We start from the raw sequence: 20,586 nt of genomic DNA, 5'->3' as shown, positions 1-20,586 counted from the left end.
CCCAATTGTCTGGGTCTCCCAATAGAGCGAAAAAGAAGAGATATTTATTAGTTCTAGTTAAAAAATTGTCAAGGCCATATAACACCGCTACAACGGCCAGTAAACACACAGCAAATGTCGTGCAGGGGTGGGTACACATAGATAGGGTTATCTATGTAGTGCGGGATAGCCTGGTGTATACAGAATTACTAATCTCTCAGATTGAAGAATTAGCTTATAGGGCTGGTCTAAAATTCCCTAGTCTCATTCCTACCTAACCGCAGAGGTTAATACACCATAATGTTTTGGGCGCCTCCGCTCAACGTTGACTCACCCTATTAAACCTGTACTCAGCGGCGTGCCAGATTGATACCCATCACAGGTGCAGTTAGTGCTGAAGTCAGAATAATTCAATCATACATTGCACAAAGTCAGTATTTGAAAATATTGGTAATAACAGGGAATTTTGTACAAAAGTGGATGAATTGGGTTTATCTGTATTTAGAAATATTCTCAGAAAAATAAAATTAATCAATTGTATATGTATATAAAATGATATCTAATTTGAGAATATTTACTTTTGGTACCAATTTTATAAAATATAATACAAATAGAAACGAAAAATAGAAATGAAGACATGAAAAAATATTAAACAATATATATATTATATTTATTCATTTATATAACCAATATTATTGAATAAACATTTAAACCCGGTCCAGTAAGGCTGCTTTCACACTACGTCTTTTTAACATGCGTCCTGAACGTTTTTTTGCTGCAAAAGCGGATCCTGCTTTTACAGCAAAAAACGCATGCAAACGCATGTGTTACTTTGCAGGATCCTGTCACTGGATGTTTAGGGGCGGGCATTGTAGTCATGTGATCGGGAGTGAGGGGAACTAAACGTGCCAGATTGGGAGCCGGCATCTGACAGCTGCAAGGCTCGTAACCAAGGTAAACATCGGGTATACTTGCTTGGATACCCGATATTTACTTTGGTTACAAGCGTCTGCAGCTGCTAGGAGCCGGGCTCCCTGCACACGTTACCAACGTAAACATCGGGTAACTAAGAGAAGTGGTTACCCGATGTTTACCTTGGTTACGAGTGTCCGCAGCTCTCAGGTGGGGGAGAGGGAGGGGGAGAGACAGAGAGAGAGGGAGGAGAGAGACAGAGGGAGGAGAGAGACAGAGGGAGGAGAGAGACAGAGGGAGGAGAGAGACAGAGGGAGGAGAGAGACAGAGGGAGGAGAGAGACAGAGGGAGGAGAGAGACAGAGGGAGGAGAGAGACAGAGGGAGGAGAGAGACAGAGGGAGGAGAGAGACAGAGGGAGGAGAGAGATAGACTGATCACGGAGGCTGGCTTCTGGGCATGCTCAGTAGAGCAAGCAGGATCCTGCCTATCAGCACGCCAGCGTTCACATGCGTTTGCGTGCTGTTTAGTCAGGATCCAGCAATTTGCAGAAGTTGGACGCAGCTCAAAAACGCTACAAGTAGCGTTTTTGAAAGATGTTAAAAAACTGCAAGTCGCTGGATCCTCACTATAAGGCTGCTTTCACACTACGTCTTTTTAACATGCGTCCTGAACGTTTTTTAACGCAAAAACGGATCCAGTGCAAATGCGTTTTCATTTCAATAGATTTGCAATGGACTCGCGTTAACATGCGTTCACCTGCGTTTGCGTGCGTTATAGTGAGGATCCAGCGACTTGCAGTTTTTTAACATCTTTCAAAAACGCTACATGTAGCGTTTTTGAGCTGCGTCCAAATACTACAAATCGCAGGATCCTGACTAAACAGCACGCAAACGCATGTGAACGCTGGCGTGCTGATAGACAGGATCCTGCTTGCTCTACTGAGCATGCCCAGAACCAGTCTCGCGTGATCAGTCCCTCTCTCTCCTACCTCTCTGTCTCTCCCCCTCCCTCTCCTGTCTCTCCCCTCCCTCTCTCTCTGTCTCTCCCCCTCCCTCTGTCTCTCCCCCTCCCTCTCCTCCACCTGAGAGCTGCGGACACTCGTAACCAACGTAAATATCGGGTAACCACTTATCTTAGTTACCCGATGTTTACGTTGGTAACGTGTGCAGGGAGCCCGGCTCCTAGCAGCTGCAGACGCTTGTAACCAAAGTAAATATCGGGTATCCAAGCAAGTATACCCAATGTTTACCTTGGTTACGAACCTCCGCAGTTGTAAGAAGCCGGCTCCCAGTCTGGCACGTTTAGTTCCCCTCACTCCCGATCACATGACTCCAATGCCCGCCCCTAAACATCCAGTGACAGGATCCTGCAAAGTAAACATGCGTTTGCATGCGTTTTTTGCTGTAAAAGCAGGATCCGCTTTTGCAGCAAAAAAACGTTCAGGACGCATGTTAAAAAGACGTAGTGTGAAAGCAGCCTAACGCACGCAAACGCAGGTGAACGCATGTTAACGCGAGTCCATTGCAAATGCATTGAAATGAAAACGCATTTGCACTGGATCCGTTTCTGCGTTAAAAAAAACGTTCAGGACGCATGTTAAAAAGACGTAGTGTGAAAGCAGCCTAATTTAGAGAAATTGATTTATTTATCTGTATTACAAAAATAATTTTTATGAAAGCAATACCTTAAGGCTGTGTGCACACGTTGCGTTTTTTACCGCGGAAACGCTGCGTTTTGAACCGCAGCGTTTCAGTGGCAAATTGCATGCGTTCAGCTTTCCCAGCAAAGTGTATGGGAAAGCTGAAAAATCAGTGCACACGCTGCGTTTCTTTCCGCAGCGTTTTGGATGCCAAAAATCGGTGCGGAAAGAAAAGCAGCATGTCACTTCTTTTGTGCGTTGTGGCTGCGTTCTCTCCCCCATTGAAATCAATGATGTGGGGTCAGAACGCAGCTACAGCGCATGGACCTGCTTTTTTGTTGCGGTCCGCGGCCTTTGTCGGCACGCCAGAACGCAGGCATTTACCTGGAAGTGAGGTCAAGAGGTTTCCTGTTGACCTCACTTCCTGGCAAAGCCCCCGGTGTCGCCAAAGTGCCCGCCCCGACCCCCGACCCCCCTCCCGAAAATCCAACATGGCCGCGCGCACAGTAGCGCACCGGCCGCCCTGCTCCTATGATTTCTGTCGCATGTGCAATAACACATGCGACAGAAAAATGCCCCCCAGGCCCTGCCCGTTCACCCCAATTCCCCCCGGTGTCATACATACCTGTCCGGTCGCAGCGCTGATCCCCCGCGGCCCCCTCCTCCTTCACAGCAGACGCTGGCCGGTCACATGTGCAGAGCAGCTGACAGCCAGCACAGTGTTCAGTGTGAGCTGTGCTGGCTGCTCGGCAGTCTGCAGCTGTGACCCGGGGAGAGTGGGTGCAGATTTTTGCACCCACTCTCCTCAAATGGAGGGTCTGCCCTCCTAGAAAATGGGGGATACGTTCCCTGAACGTGTCCCCCATATTCTAGAAGGTCCAGAGCCGACGTGGGACATCCAAATGGATTTCTGCGGACCCATTTTTTTTATTAAATTGGAGAACAAGGGAATGAATTGGGGAGTGTTTTTTCTAATAAAAAATTTTTTGTTGTCTTTTTTTGCTTTTGTTTACTGTCAATTAGTTATGTCGGGTGTCTGATAGACGCCGTGACATCACTAATTGCTGGGCTTGATGCCAGGTGACATTACACATCTGGTATCAACCCCATTTATTACCCCGTTAGCCAACGCACCAGGGCGCGGGATGAGTTGGGGCGAAGCGCCAGGATTGGCGCATCTAATGGATGCGCCACTTCTGGGGCGGCTGTGGCCTGCTATTTTTAGGCTGGGAAGAGTCCAATAACCATGGCTCTTCCCACCCTGAGAATACCAGACCCCAGCTGTCAGCTTCACCTTGGCTGGTGATCTAATTTGGGGGGACCCCATGTTATTTTTTTTTTATTATTTTTATTTATAAATAAAAAAAAAAAACCTGGGGAGCCCTCCAAATTGATCACCAGCCAAGATGAAGCTGCCAGCTGTGGTTTGCAGGCTACAGCTGTCTGCTTTACCCTGACTGGCTATCAAAAATAGGGGGACCTCACGCCATTTTTTTTTTTTGTTTTTGTGATAAAAACTAGGCTAGGCACCCTTTAGTGCCACATGAAAGGTACTAAAGGTGCCAGCTTAGAATATGCAGGGGGGGGTGGGACGTTGTATATATATTTGACCTCCATTGACGCTTTTTAGGCTGGATGCCCACAATCGGGGTTTGCAGCGTTTTGGGCGCAGATTGTTTTCCCTGCGTCCATGACGCTGCGTTGTGCAGTAGAAGCACAGTGGAAGGATTTTTAGAAATCTCATGCCCACTGTGCTTCTTTTCTCCGCAGCATAAACCGACCGGTGGCGCAGCTTCCCGAGCCTCAGCATGTCAATTTATGCTGCGGAGACGAGAGTGTTCTCTGCAGGTAGCATAGAGCTCCACAGCAGCCTGAACCCAAATCGTGGGCATGGCCAGCTGCGTTCTCCCGTGGACAACACTCACATCTCTGCAGGAGGCTGACACTGTGTACTGGACGCCGTGTCGCTGGATCATGGCCACATAGCCTTAGGCCTGTTTCACACGTCAGTGATTCTGGTACGTTTGTGCTTTTTTTTAAACGTACCAGAATCACTGACATACGCAGACCCATTATAATGAATGGGTCTGCTCACACATCAGTGATTTTTCACTGCACGTGTCTCCGTGCGGCGTACCCGCGTGTGCGTGATAGCCGCACGGAGACATGTCCATTTTTTTCTGACATCACTGATGTTCCACGGACCACGCAGTGGTGTGGTCCGTGAAACACGTGCCAGAAAAAAAGTGCTTGTAAAATAAAAATCATTTTTACTCACCCGGCGTCCAGCGATGTCCTCTGCAGCCCGTTCTGCCGGCTGCTTCTGAGCCGGCTCATTATTGTCGCGCATATTCATGATGTGCGACACAGCCGACCCGGAAGCAGCTGCTGCGGGGGTCAGCGCCAGCCGGATGCTGCACCGCGTGAGCGATCAGCACCATGGAGAGCGGGAGCGGGCACAGGTGAGTTAATCTCTAAGTGCAATCACGGGCCACGGAGAACGGAGCCCGGATTGCACTTAGACAACCCATGTGTGCCGTGATTCACGGCACACGGAGGGACATGTGCATGTTTTACACGCCAGTGAAAAACGTCACTGTTTTTCACTGACGTGTGAAACGGGCCTAAAAGTGAGAATATTGTTGCTACAGCAACATTTTGGGTGAAGTAGCTGTGGATTCAAAATGCTTAATATACTCCTGAATAAAATCCTTGAGGGGTGCAGATTCCAAAATGGGGTCACTTGTGGGGGTTTTCTGACGTATAGGTACCCAAGGGGCTCTGCTAATGTGACATGGTGCGCGAAGTTTATTTCAACTTTTCCAAAATTCAAATGGTGCTCCTTCCATTCCAAGCCCTCCCATTTATCCAGACAGAATGTGGAGAAGGAAATGACATCACAGGTTTTTTTTTCCAAAGGTCTGTGTTCAACCAACTTTATTAACACTGACAAGTCTTAAAAAACGCACCTAAAAAAACGCTTAAAAAACGCATGAAAAACGCATGAAAAAAGCATGAAAAACGCATGAAAAACGCATGCGTTTTCGATGCCTTTTTCTCAAAAAAGCATTGTTTATAATTCTCCCCTCTGCCAGAGGGTGCGTTTTTTTCCGCGCTGAAAAAAAAGCAACGTGTGAACATACCCTTATAATATGTATGTCTGGTGCTCAAGTAATTTAAGCACCTGTGTTGTCAATCAGTAATTGTATATAAATTTTGTAGTGCCGCCTTCCCAGCATCATGATTAACCCCTTCACGACCGGCCGATTTTTCGCTTTCCGGGTTTTTTTTCGCCATTCTTCTTCTGAGAGACGTAACTTTTTTATTTTTCAGTCAATATGGTCAGGTGAGGGCTCATTTTTTGCGGAACGAGCTGTACTTTTAAAAGAAACTATAAGTTTTACCATACAGTGTACTGGTAAAAAAAATCCAAATGCAGAAAAATTGCAAAAAAGTGCAATAGCACTATTGTTTGAGATATTTTATTCACTGTGTTCACTATATGGTAAACCTGATGTGTGGGTGTGATGCCTCAGGTCAGTGCGAGTTCGTAGACACCAAACATGTATAGGTTTACTTTTATATAAGAAGTTAAAAAAAAAATTGGAAGTTTGTCCGAAAAAAGTGGCACACATTTTACGCCATATTACGTGACCCGTAGCGTTCTCATTTTTCGGGATCTGTGGCTCAGTGACGTCTTATTTTGTGCGTCTCGAGCTGACGTTTTTAACTGTACCAATTTTGCGCAGATGCTACGTTTTGATCGCCTATTACTGCATTTTGCGCAAAAGGTGTGGCGACAAAAAAAGTCATTTTGGCGTTTGGAATTTTTTTGCCGCTACGTCGTTTACTGATCAGATTAATTGATTTTATATTTTGATAGATCGGGCGTTTCTGAATGCGGCGATACCAAATATGTGTATTTTTTTATTTTTTTAACCCTTTAGTTTTCAATGGGGCGAAAGGGGGGGTGATTTGAACTTTTAGGTTTTTTGGGTTTTTTTTTTCATTTTTTCAAATTTTTTTTTTTACTTTTTTATTTTACTAGTCCCCCTAGGGGGCTATAGCGATCAGCAATCCGATCGCTCTGCCCTATCTGCTGATCACAGCTACACAGCTATAAACAGAAGATACGCTCACTTTCTGCTTCACTCGGCATCGGGCCGAGTGAAACTGAAAGTAGTTCATGTCTAGCTATCATGACAACCACCGGAAGTCACGTGACCACGTCACGTGACTTCCGGTATCGGGCGGTAAGTAAAAGTTTACTGCGATCGCAATTATAATGGAGCTGTCACATACTGACAGCGCCATTTAAGGGGTTAAACGGCACAAGCAGATAACGATTCTGCTCGTGCCTAGCAGGCACACATCTCAGCAGTGAAAATCAGCTGAGATGTGTGCCGATCGCGGCATGCTGCCGGCGGCAGACCGCGGGCAGTAACATTATGACCGCTAAGACGTAATATTACTGCCCGCGGTCGTTAAGGGTTATTGTTTCACCTGGAACGCGTAGTGCTGGTAATGCTACACGTTGTTTCTGCATGCTAAAAGACCGTGGCTTTTGTCGCCTGAAGAGCTGGATTTTTCTTCTTTCTTCTATTGATAATAGTAGTACTAATAATACTGTTGGTCATATATACAGTCACGGATGGGACTAACTATACAAATTGTCCTGTTTAAGAACACTCCAATTGTCTAGAGATAATGAAGTTAATAGAACCAGCAAATAGATAGAAAAACAACGGCACATACCGACGAAGATCCAGATATTAACGTTCTTTATTTCGTCCAATGGTGCAGGTAAAAAGCGGGAGGAGAGCTGGGTGCGGGTCCCCTCAGGGCGACAGCCGTTTCGTGCCCAAAAGCACTTCTACGGGTCCATATCTGGATCTTTGTTGGTATGTGCCGTTGTTTTTCTATCTATTTTGCTGGCTTTAGGAAAAAAATCCTCTGTTCAACGAGCACCCACAGCCAGTCTATCTCCTGAAACGTCTTGAACTAACCTACTCCTTGCTGACACCGGTGCGAGACATAGCGCAGTGGTGCAAGACCACTTCTTTCTATTGTTTATGAAGTTAATAGACACATCTATATACAGAAGTCCAATAACCAAAAGAGTATTATGGGCCAATAAATAAATACGTTCCAATAAGGGTTAACTTATCTTGCTGGAAAATTGAATCCCAGAAGAATCCCGACGCGTTTCCCCCACTTTTTCTGGCTTTCATCAGGGGATGTTCACGAGCCGTGAAAAATTCACTATACTTCAGACCACCTTATAGTTTCTAGTGTCCTATTATGGATCCGTATAAATATTCCCAAAAGAACATCCTCCTGGTCAATACAGAGAGGAATTACAGCATAAGCACCCTGTAAATGCGGGGTTCACATTTTCTGTGTGTTTACTGGCTGTTGTAGCTGTGTTACATGGCCTTGACAATTTTTTAACTATAACTAATAAATATCTGTTTTTAGAGGTTTTTTTCGGTCTTTTACTTATGTGTGAATCATGTGTGTTTTTGATGTGTTTTCGCCCCAGAAACACACTAAAAACACGTGTGTTGCTTACCTGCATTTTTTTGTGCATATAATACAAGTCTATGGGGAAAATCCACACATAAAACTCAGTGTACCTGCAAGAGAAATTGACATGTTGCAGATTTGAAACACTACCACAGGTGACTTAGTAAAAAAGAAGGATTTGATGCGGATTTTGGTGCGGATTTTTTTTTTTCCCAATTTTAAAGCCAAAATCCAGATGAAAATCAGCAACAATAATTGACATGTTGCAGATTTTTCCGGATCAAAATCCGCACAAAATCCGCTGCGGAAAAATCCGCAGCGTGGGCACAGCATTTCCAAAATGCCATAGAAATGGCTGGGAAGTGCCTGAGCTGCAGATTTTTGGGAAATCCGCGGCTTTTCCGCGAGAAATCCGCGGCAAAATCCGCGCATTTTCCGCAGCGTGGGCGTGCCTTAGAGACTAATGCAGCGAAAATACGCAGCATCAAGATCTCATCGTGGGAACGTACCCTAACATTTTACTAAACAGTTATATTTGCATGGATACCAAATATATTATTTATATTTTTCAGATTTATTTTAACTTCTTGCAAAAGGAGGTTAATTTGAACTTTTAAAGTTTGGTAGTGGTTTTTAATATTGTTTTTAAGTTTTATACTAAATCTCGTAGGGGACCTGAGATTGCTTATACAATGCTATAGTATTGCAGTTAATGGTAAAATTGTTGTTCTCTTATGAACCCCAGTCACATTGGTGTATAGGCAAACAAAGCCTTCAGAGGCCTCCCATGATAGAACCATTGATACCATACAATCACATTATGGGGGGGGGGGAGGTTGTGGAGAATGCCATTGAAGAGACTTTTATACTAAAAGCATAAATGCCGCTGTCACCTTAGACAGTGGCATACACGTGATTAAACTGCTGTAATCAGACACAGCTCACACTGCATCAGTTAAGACTCAGGTGAGGGCTGTATAATACAGCTGACACCTGCAGTGTATGGAGCAGGTTTAGCGTTACTTAAAGAGAACCTGTCAGCTCGATTTTGTAATGTTTAATAAAGATATGGCTGTAATGTCACTGTAATACTGATTACATGGATACCTTTGGTGAAGAAATCCGCTTTGTGGTTCTTTAATAACTTGAAATTTTCTGACACTTAGATTGGAACGCGCAGGGCCGGACTGTACACTGAGTCTTCGCCCTGCCTATGATTCCCCAGCCCCTCCGCCTGCCTCCACGGTGTGAATGACCTGCCTTCTCTGTTTTAAATCTCAGCAGTAACCTCTCATTTAAAGACTGAAGGCATATGAGGGGAAGGAGGATCACAGACAGGGAGGAGAAGATCCAGTGTATAGTCCAGCCCTCGTGCACCAAAATCAAAGTAGTAGAAAACTTCAAAAAGGAATTAAGTTACAATAAGGCGAATTTCTTCACCACAGTTATCAATTTAATCTGTATTACAGCCATGTCGTTACTTTACACTACAAAATGATGCTGACAGATTCTTTAAAGGTAATGCCAGTGATGTTCTTAGATTAAATATGCAAATCATCCAGGCAGGTCTGGTAAGAAGCTAAAGTGAACCTGTCAGGTGCAATATGCACCCAGAGGCACGAGCAGTTCTAGGTACATATTGCTAATCCCTGCCTAACTGTCCCTGTATACACTAGCATAAATAAACAGATTTTTAGAAAAACTATTTCTAAAGATCGTTTATTATATGCTAATAAGCGAGGAGACTAGTCTTAAGGGTGTTTGTTCCCTGAGCTAGTCGGCCCACATAGCATGGTAGCACGGCCCTGTGGGCATACTAACATGCTAATTAATGCGCAGCAACGCGCACATCCAATTATGGAGGCTGCCGGAGGATGGATGCGTTCTAGGCATGATCTGGACTCCTCAGCACTTCCGGTCACGCGCACTGTACCTCACTGAAGCCGGGAAGCTTACACCCGGCATCAGTTTAGTGCGCATGATCGGAAGTCCCGGGTACTCCGGATCATGCGCAGAGCGCATCCATTCTCTGGCGGCCGCCGTGAAGTGCGAGTTATGTGTGGCATCGCTGCTCATTCATTAGTATGTTAGTACGCCCACAGGGTGTGCTAACATGCTATGTGGGCCGACTAGCTAAGGAGAAAAACGCCCTTGGGTCTAGTCCCCATGCTCATTAGCATAAAAGAAACGATCTTTAGAAATACCGTATTTTTCTGACTATAAGACACACTTTTTTTCCCAAATGTTGTGGGAAAGTGGGGGGTGAGTCTTATAGTCTGAATGTAGGTTGTGGCTGCGGGGAATGAGGGTGCTGCGGTGGAGTGGGTCATCGGCGGCACGAGCAGGCTGTTGCAGGGTCTGCCAAGACCACATGGGCCCGCTCATCTCATATGCATACATCCTCCGGTCCATCATCTCTCAGCACTGAAGCCAGCGCTGACAGGTGGGTGGGATGATGGGCAGGGGATGCGCGCATAATTAGCAGCCGGCCAGCGTGATCACCCCTGGCAACTACAGCCTGGAGTGATCATGTGTGGCTGTATTCACTGCCCCCCGAGCATCATCATCAGTGCGGAGGGCAGTGAATAAGTATGGTATACTTACCGTTCCCTGCAGCATCGCAATGCCCTCCTGTCTGCCGGCCTGCTGATCTGTGTAGAGAACAGTGAGCACAGCGATGATATCATCGCTGTGCGCATGGCTCAACACACATCAACGAGCAGGCAGACAGGAGGACATTGCGATGTTGCAGGTAATGGCAACCGGCTCCACACAGGTCAGCAGCGCTGCTGGCACTGACAGGAAGACGAGCGATGCTGCTGGAGTGAGGAAAGGTGAGTATAAACGTTTATTTTGTGTGCCACAGGATGCAAGCCGTATACCAGGATGGGTGTATATATCAGGATGGGAGTATATAGCAGGATGGGGGTATATACTGTAGCATAATGGAGGTATATATCAGGATGGGGATATATTATGAGCAGGATGGGGGTATATAGCAGGATGGGGGTATATAGCAGGATGGGGGTATTTAGCAGGATGGGGGTATTTAGCAGGATGGAGGTATATAGCAGGATGGAGGTATATAGCAGGATGGAGGTATATAGCAGGATGGAGGTATATAGCAGGGTGGGGGTATATAGCAGGATGGGGGTATATAGCAGGATGGGGGTATTTATCAGGATGGGCACTATACCAAAATGAGGGCCACATATACAAGGATGGGGATCATATACAAGGCAGAAGGATCATTACCAGGATGGGGTACCTAAGTTAGAGATTTTGGGGACACTACCTCCATAATAGTGTCAGCAGTAGATCCTCGCCCCATAACAGTGTGTCATGTCCACAGTTTTTGCTTAAAATTTTATTTTCCTATTTAACTCCTCTAAAACCAGGGTGCGTCTTATGGTTCGGTGCTTGTTATAGTCCGAAAAATACAGTGCTTTTTCTAAAGATCTGTTTATTTATGCTAGTGTATACAGCGACTGCTCGGCAAGGATTACCAACATGCACCCAGAACTGCTCGTGGTTCTGGGTGAATATTGCACCTGACAGGTTCCCTTTAACTTTTTGGGAAAACACTTGCTCTTAACTTGTTTTTTTTTATACGTCTCATAACACCATGCGATGTAGGATATTGGTACAGATTTCAGTCTGTGCTCTAATACTCCCAGGACTACTTTGAAAGAGAGATCGATCAGCAGTCATGGATTATTTCAACATATCCAAACACAGGTTGCCTTTGCACTTGTAATACTGTGTGATCTGCTTAGGGTGTTTTGTGTGCATCTCAGGACAGAAGTAAAACCAACAAGGTGATAGATCTACTGTATATTATTAGCATGCAAGGAGTATTGTTTACTTAAGAAAAATGCGGTGTTTGTATAGAGGATCTGGCTGAGATATACAAGATTTTTGCCAGCGCTCCACGTCTACCTTTTCAGCAAGTCTGCTCGGGTGTACTGGTAGAATTTATTACAGCCAGCCACACAAGAATCACTTAGCAGACAGCTAGAATTTATGATAAATTATCCAGGTGGTGAAAGCCAGTCCACAGAGGATGCCCCCCTCCCCCTACCTCCTACAACCGTTCATGTTAAATAAGGAAATAAACAACATGTATGAGCAGCAGAGACAAAGCGTACCAGGTGATACAAGGCAATGCTCTGTGAGCCGGAACCAAGCTTTCTTGGCAGAACACCGCACGTAGCAGTGACCCTTTCCTGTCTTATGCCATACTGCTGCAGTCTATCGGGTTAGATACAAGGTATGCCGCCTGTAAAAGACCTGTAAAGCTGCTGTACATTATTGTTCAGTTTCTGTGAAGAGGCTTACTTGCTGATTGTGTTCCCATTCTAGAGGGACATCAGAACCATTTTATGTCACGCTACATTCAGCATTTTATCTAGAGTGCTAAAAATCCCAATACCGCTGCAGCTCGTTGGCTGTGCTTATACTAATTTTCAGACGATTACATTAAGAGCTCTAACTACTCACGGAACAAGTCATCTCCCTTGTGAGAAGAATACTGCAAGCTCTTGAAACATGTTTATGCCAAGAAGAAATGCACCCGAAACATGAAAAATGATCACGTAGGTAGGAAGAGCACTCCGGAGGGTTGGATCATGGCCAGGCGCCAGGTGCATACTGGATGCAATGTGGGAGAACAGTCTAATGGGAAGAATCTGAATTCACCATATAAGCAGATCTACAGCTGCATAGTAGTGATCCTCTGCAGTTTTATCAGTGGGAAGTTACATGCATGACCTGGAGTTCATGAGTGTTCTCACCTCTCACCAGGTGCCACCGGAGCTACTCCTGCACATTCACTTGGCAGCATCTCAGGAAAGGGTGCCTGGGAAAAGTAAAGGAAATAGGATTAGGAAAATGGAAACTAATGTGAAATGTTAGCAAAGAAAATAAAATATCTAAAAAGACCCAAAATGTAAAACCAGGGCTCTGTATCATCAGATGTCAAGGGGCGTGAAATGCTCTGCACTGAAACTTCAGGGGGTTTTCTGACTTTATGGCATTGATGACCTATCCGAAGGCCATCAACATCCCAGACAACCCCATTAATAGATTACACGACTAGGACATGGGTAACATGGGATGCCCCCCTTACGTAAAAGCATGATATCTAGGGTGACAGAAAATTTTATGTTAAAACACAAATTTTAGTAAGGAAATCGCACATTTTCAAATCATCAAATTCTGCAATAAAACACCAATATCAGGCAAATTGAACCTTGTTTTTAATGGAAAAATTCACATTACTTTTATTTTTCTGTGGTGGTTTTTGAAAACACGTGGAAAATAAATGGCAGTGACGTCACTTTATGCAGATTCCTCTTGGAATACGCATATAACATACATTGAAGTCAACCGACATCGATAAAATGTATGGATTTACTGTAGGACTTTCATTTTTCTTGAAAACCACATTGGATTTTTCCACCTCAAAATGCATGGGTGAACATACCCTTAGGTTGTGTCATGTCACATGTGATTTTTGGCTAAGGCTGGGTTTCACACAATATTCTGTTCCCCGTGCCACACCCCATCTGGTATGCCCTCAGTCTGGAAAAAGACAGAAACCCCTGGCCGTGTACCGAGATTGGAGGAGAACATGAGGTGAATCCAGTCTTATTATTATTGGTAAAGACAGCATCACAATGTTCATAATCTTTTTTGAGCCATTTCAGTTCTTAAAAGGGAATCTGTCAGCAGGTTTTTGCTATGTAAGCTCCCTCTATGTAGTAGAAACAATATGATAGTTTGGGGGCCACAGATGAGTGACTTGACTTATAGGACTGTGGTCCGGTGCCAGGTCAGGAGTCTGTGGCTGTCAAACGGGTGCCTGGCAAAGCTCCTTCTGCTGGCCCTTTTCTTGATTTGAAGGCTGGAAGTGATAGTCATTATGGTATGACACATTCATGCCATTGCACAGGCCTCAGAAGAGTCTCTGAGGCAAGCCGGCAGGAGAGGCTTGAAGGGATTAAATCTGGACTATAGAGGTGTCCGCTGGACCAGTGTCCTGCTAACTGATTTGCTCATCTCTAGTGTTCTCAAATAAAAGGCAGCACCAAAAGGGGCCTTATTACTTACAGTAGCACAATAATTGTGTGTGAGTCACCTTAAGTGGGCCCTAAAATGGACGCTCAGATGGGCATGACTCGAGCACCCAAGTATAATGTAAGTCAATGGAAAATCTTCTGGCAAAATGCTTGAGTTCCCCATTGACTTCCATTATACTCGGGTATAAGAGTAAGAGTTATACCCATCCAAGCATCCAATTGCTCTTCACGAGTATGGCAGTGCTCACTCTACTCACACTACAGATAACATAAATCTCACATAGATTTTAATGTGTATTCTGCTCCGAAATCAAGAATAAATCTTCACTCTGAATTTGAAATTAACATCAAAGTAAAAAAAGAAGTGTTATTATATAGTAAAACGGATTTCATGTGAAAACCACAGCAGGTAGCCTGATGCGGATTAGCTTGATTGTACGGGCTTAGCCCTCTGCATTTCAGCCTGCAAATTACCAGGAGAAATTAAAGGAACAGCCTTAGATTTCTATGAGGGAATGTTTAGCAAATCAGCATGAGACGAAACTGACCTCCAGAAGAAGCGAGACCGTGCTGCTGCTCTCGGACATCCTCTGGATACCAGTTACATCTGATGGAAGCAAGGGAAACTACTGCTGATTGGCTGCAGGGCTCCCATTACAATGTCACGTGAGCCCCAGGAGAGCAGGCGCCAACAACACTGGAACAGCACCAGCACCAAAGGGGAATATGGCTGCTATTATTTTACATGGCAGAACTATGGTGATTGAAAAAGGGTTGTCAGATTAGTGGAAACATGACCTAAAAATTATGATAAAAATGAATTGTGATAAATGATCCACTACAAGACAAAATTTGGCCATGTCACATTTATTGCATATTAATTGCTTCCATATTAGATGTTTACTATAGTGTTGAATGCCCCCCAAGCATGCACACCCGGTCTCTAGATTTCTAAAGCTACGTTCCCACAATGAGTACTTGGTAAGCTTTTGTTGTTGCAGATTTTCTGCAGCATTTTTGTACATATTGGATAAATTAGGTTACTTGTGTTTTTGAATGAATCTTTGTTACATGCATTTTTATCACGTTTTGACATTTCCATGTTATCTTTTTGGTAAGTAAAGGATTTAAATAAAGCAGCTTTATTTTCGATACTTCATGGTTTTGACTAAGTTTTCTTGGTACAGTCTCGTGCGGACTACATTTTCTCTTTTCTCAAAAAAAAAAAAAAAGCAAGAGTTTTTATAGTGCAAAAATTGTACAAAAAATGTATTATAAAGAAGATGAACATCCATTTAGTCTATAAACATATTAAAACACCAGGACCATGCCCCGAGATAGATAGAAACCACTTAGGGATTCATGAAACAAATTTCAAGTTATGAGGGTACAGATGGCACAATTATCATAATATCAGAATATAGTATCTCCATAGTGGAGTGTAACTACAGACAACATGAAGTCAGAGCCCCTCAAAAAGTCTAAAGCATATCGAGATATAATTTTGGAGTAGGGCATGCAAAAGCGGCAGTGATAAAGCTGAATTCGGTAACAGGTCACTGGAAATGGAACCTCAAAACGCCCAATGCACGTTTTGATACATTGGTTTTCAATTTTTATCAGGGGAATGGCGCCATGCCTGCATCCCTTAACGCGCCATGTTTAAATTGTAGAATATCAAAGGACCCGGAAGTCTCGGAGCGGTGCTCGCACTGATTCACTAAGCAAGTCCCAGACGACGCCCCGCCGTCATGTCACCTCGCGCATGCGCGGGAGCAAGGACAGGTCACCATGGCTCCTGTCCATGCGCGCAACGTATAGAAAGCAGCGGTCGGACAGGCAAGACGAGCAAAGAAATCAGCGTATGCGCACAGAGATAACCGGGTCATACAAAGTAATGTATGTGATACATCATACACACACGCTGCCCAAGTATACAAAAAGGAAAAAATACACAATGTGCTACAGGGTACAGGGTTCATGACATCTCATAAATATGAATTTCCATATATGTTTCTTTCTTTTCTTATTCATGTATATCCCTGTTTAAGAGCACACTATTGTTGCCTAAGAATAGATGGATAAACAAACCCGGCATTATTAAAGGACCAAGGCAAATATAAGATAAGTAAAAAACAAAAAAAGGACAAGGAGTGGAGAAAGAACAGCGCCATAAATTCAGATAACCAAAAAAAATTTTTAAAAATATATATACAAAAAAGTACAAGGGGAAGTCCTAAACAAAGGCTCCAGGGAATTCTCTCACAAAAATGAGACAAAACAATCACTGATCTTGGGGAGACCAGCCAGAGAAAACACTGCTGGCAGCCAACAAATGAGCTCAAAACAGTGAAATCCTAGGTGCATTGCCCCCTGGGCAGTAAGCAAATAATAAAAAGGTCCGTGGAGCCACCTCTTGGCTAGGTCCTTCCCGGAGGGATATCTGGCTATTTCTGTCGAGACTCCTAACAGAAGTTCCACGGACCTTTTTTGATTTGCATACTTCCCAAGGGGCAATGCACCTAGGATTTCACTGTTTTGAGCGCCTTTGTTGGCTGCCGGCAGGGTTTTCTCTGGCTGGTCTCCCTGAGATCAGTGATTGTTTTGTCTTGTTGGTCTACTAGGCATTGCTCCCACCCAGCCAGAATCCTACTCCACACTTATGAGGGGCAATACCCGAAACAGCTGTCTGTGGATGGATACCTGGCCTTGGTATTTCCCTTGTCATAGCTTTAAACTCGTCAAAGAGTTGGATATTAACTAAAAGGGCCACTTAATATGGTGGTTATATTGGTCTCCTAAAAAGAGCCACTCCATGGCTGGGTCCTTCCCGGAGGGATATCTGCCTATTTCTGTGTCGAGACTCCTAACGGAGGCTCCACGAACCTTTTTTGATTTGCTCACAAAAATGAGGCATAACTTACAGATTCATTAAGTCCCCTTTAACTTTTCTTATATTTGCCTTGGTCCTTTAATAATGCTGGGTTTGTTTATCCATCTATTTTTAGGCAACAATAGTGTGCTCTGAAACCGGGAAATACATGACTAAGAAAAGAAAGAAACATATGGAAATTCATATTTATGAGAAGATGTCATGAACCCTGTAGCACATTGTTTACTTTGTCCTTTTTGTACACTTGTGCAGCGTGTGTGTATCGTATCGCATACATTACTTTGTATGACCCGGTTGTCTCTGTGCGCAAGCGCTGATTCCTTTGCTCGTCTTGCCTGTCCGGCCGCTGCTGTCTATACGTTGCGCGCATACGGGGAGCTATGGTGACGCATTCTTGCTCCTGCACATGCGAGGTGACGTGACAGCGAGTACGGCGTTGCGCGGGAATTGTGCAGCAAATCTGTGCGATTACCTCTCCGAGACTTCCAAGTCCTTTGACATTCACTGCTGCCATTTAAACCCGGCGCGTTAAGGGATACAAAGCATGCCGCCTCTCCCCTGTTTAAGATTGAAAACCGATGTATCGAAACATGCGTTGGGCGTTTTGAGGTTCAATTTCCAGTGACCTGTTACTGAATTCAGCTTCATCACCGCCGCTTTTGCATGCCCTACTCCAGAATTACATCTTGATATGCTTTAGACTTTTTGAGGGGATCTGACTTCATTTTGTATGTAGTTACACTCCACTAAGGAGATACTATATTCTGATATTATGATGATTGTGCCATCTGTACCCTCATAACATGTACATTTGTTTCATGAATCCCTAAGTGTTGTCTATCTATCTCGGGGCATGGTCCTGGTGTTTTAATATGTTTTTAGACTAAATGGATGTTCACCTTCTTTATAATACATTTTTTGTACAATTTGTGCACTATAAAAACTTTTGTTTTCTTTTCTCTTAATAACATGATTTTGAGTTTGTGCTGTATGTGGGGATTTGGCAGAATCCATACCGACATCCAAATTTTTATAGTGTTATAGAGTTTTTTGCTCTTACATTTGTTTTTTACCTGCAGATTTTCTATTGGGAAAATCTGCAAATAAAGCTAAGTGTACCGTTTACTTCCATTTTAACCCAGAATGTGTCCAAGTAGCGGCAGTCATAACTGCAATGTCTCCCGTGAGAGACAAGTCTTCTTAGGACTATGTTGCAAAAAAAAAAAAAGAAATCTTGTAAGATGGGGATGAAAAAAACATGTTAAAAAAAAAAAAAAAATGGCAAATGGCAATGAAGTGAACAGATAAGGTATTATCTGAACACGGTGTATGGATGCCAGGGAATAAAGAGCAGTATTTCAAAGGAAGTGTGGAAAAGAAAGAACATTTTGGAAAAACACGTGTAAGGGTATGTGCGCACGTTGCTTTTTACCTGCTTTTTACCTGCTTTTTTGCTGCTTTTTCTTCTGCGCTGTTTAATGCCAAAATGGATGTGTTCTTCTATTCAAGCAAAGTCTATGGGAATTTGGGTTTCTTGTTCACACTATGTTGTTCAAAATGCTGCCTTTTTGTGGCAGAACTTTGGTCAAAAACTCAGCTTTTCAAAGAAGCAACATGTCAATTGTTTTTGCCATTTCTTGTATATAACTGTGAAGGTGTGAGATGTGTGAAAGCAAGCACCCTGCAGCTGTAAATCCCTGGAGACCACAACCATGTCAGTCTGTGCTAAATACTTATTACCAAGCTTCACATTTACGGTATATATGTGAAATATAACAAAATACCTGCATTTGTCACTTACCCTGTCAATTAACAACTGCTGTGGGGCAACAAGGAAAGCTAATCAACCACTCACCTACCAGATGTAGTAATCGGATCTGGCTGGACTAAGTAATCCGAGAGACATGTTTTACTAAAGGTTGCTTTAAAAGTATGAACAATTTAAGGAGCAATTTATTTTATTTTTTTAACTGAAATGCATTTTTTTTTTTAATACGCACTTTTGCAATATGGTTTCATTAAAGAGGTTGTCTGGTCTAAAGCCACAAGTCAGCAGTCACTCTGTGTGTCACTATGTGACTGCAGACTTGTGAATCCTCACAATGTGCAGACTGCGCGCTGTGAGGATTCACCAGTGTCATAGTCGGGAACAGAGGTATGTATAGTCCAGGCCACAATCCGATACACTCTCTCTATACACTTGCAGCGAGTGAGGCCCGATAAGTAGAGCCAGCAACATAGAGCAGCACACTCTAAAGCAGACCTGGGCAAGGGGCGTCCCACGGGCCACATCCGTCCCGCCTACTGTCTGTGATCGGCCCGCCCATTAGATCAGAGTTTGAGACGTGGTGCTGCTTTCCCTTCCGGGCGGGAACTTTTCAAATGAAAAAAGCCAAAAATTTACCAGGGAAAATATGGCACTGCATTACTGCAAAAGAGAGATATTTAGTTTATGTATTGGCCAATGCATGTAAGCCCGGAGACCAACGGCAAGGTATATCTCTGTAATCCGGGAACCTAACTTAAATGCCACTATCTAGGTTAAAAACATCCTTATCTGGGCAAAATACCACTATTTGGACTACAAGCCTCCATGTATGGGCTGCTAGGCTCCTGCTACAATGGTTATGAACACAGCCAGGTCTTAGGGGTGCTTCACACACAGCGAGATCGCTACTGAGATCGCTGCTGAGTCACGGTTTTTGTGACCTCATTAGCGATCTCGCTGTGTGTGACACTGAGCAGCGATCTGGCCCATTCTGTGAGATCGCTGCTCGTTACACACAGCCCTGGTTCTGCCCTGGCTCCTGCTCCCTGCACACACTAAGCTAGCGGTGTGCACTGGTAATGTAAACATCGGGTAACCAGTGTCCGCAGCTTCCAGACGCCGGCTCCGTGCAAGCGCAGCATCGCTTGCACGTCACTGCTGGCTGGGGGCTGGTCACTAGTCGCTGGTGAGATCTGCCTATTTGACAGCTCACCAGCGACCATGTAGCGATGCAGCAGCGATCCTGACCAGGTCAGATCGCTGGTCGGATCGCTGCTGCATCGCTAAAGTGTGAAGGTACCCTTAGAGCAAAGTGCTCAGTCAGAAAAAGACTCACTTGCCCAGATAAGGATGTTTTTAACCTAGATAGTGGCATTTAAGTTAGGTTCCTGGATTACAGAGATATACCTTGCCGTTGGTCTCCGGGCTTACATGCATTGGCCAATACATAAACTAAATATCTCTCTTTTGCAGTAATGCAGTGCCATATTTTCCCTGGTAAATTTTTGGCTTTTTTCAGTGTGCAACTGTTTGCATTTATAGTTACTATGTTTTTTCAGTTAGCACCTGTTCACATTTGTTGGATGTGCGGGTCAGTTTTTTGATATTTCTAACTTTTCAACTGACACACGCGTGCTGTACTGACGACATCAGGGCGCGCGTGTGTCACAGAGAACGCTGCCGGACAGGGAACAGAGGACAGATTCCTGCGTTCCGCTGCTACACTGTGCGGAGCTTCAGGATCGGTCCTCTGTTCCCTGCAGCAGCTTTCTCTGTGACACACGCGCA

The 20,586-nt window shown here is 44.2% G+C and overlaps 1 protein-coding gene across 1 annotated transcript in view; it reads right to left on the bottom strand.

Annotated features, from left to right (window-relative positions):
* The window catches only part of UIMC1 (ubiquitin interaction motif containing 1), a 165,907-nt gene that overhangs the window by 71,453 nt on the left and 73,868 nt on the right, over positions 1-20,586 (bottom strand). The window contains 1 exon segment of the mRNA XM_075344648.1: positions 12,851-12,915. Coding sequence (XP_075200763.1) covers positions 12,851-12,915 — 65 coding nt within the window.

The sequence above is a fragment of the Anomaloglossus baeobatrachus genome, chromosome 4, assembly GCF_048569485.1.
Source record: "Anomaloglossus baeobatrachus isolate aAnoBae1 chromosome 4, aAnoBae1.hap1, whole genome shotgun sequence".
In the NCBI taxonomy this organism is placed as follows: domain Eukaryota; kingdom Metazoa; phylum Chordata; class Amphibia; order Anura; family Aromobatidae; genus Anomaloglossus; species Anomaloglossus baeobatrachus.
Note: the sequence above shows the minus strand (reverse complement) of the source record. Positions and strands in the feature narration are given on the sequence as shown.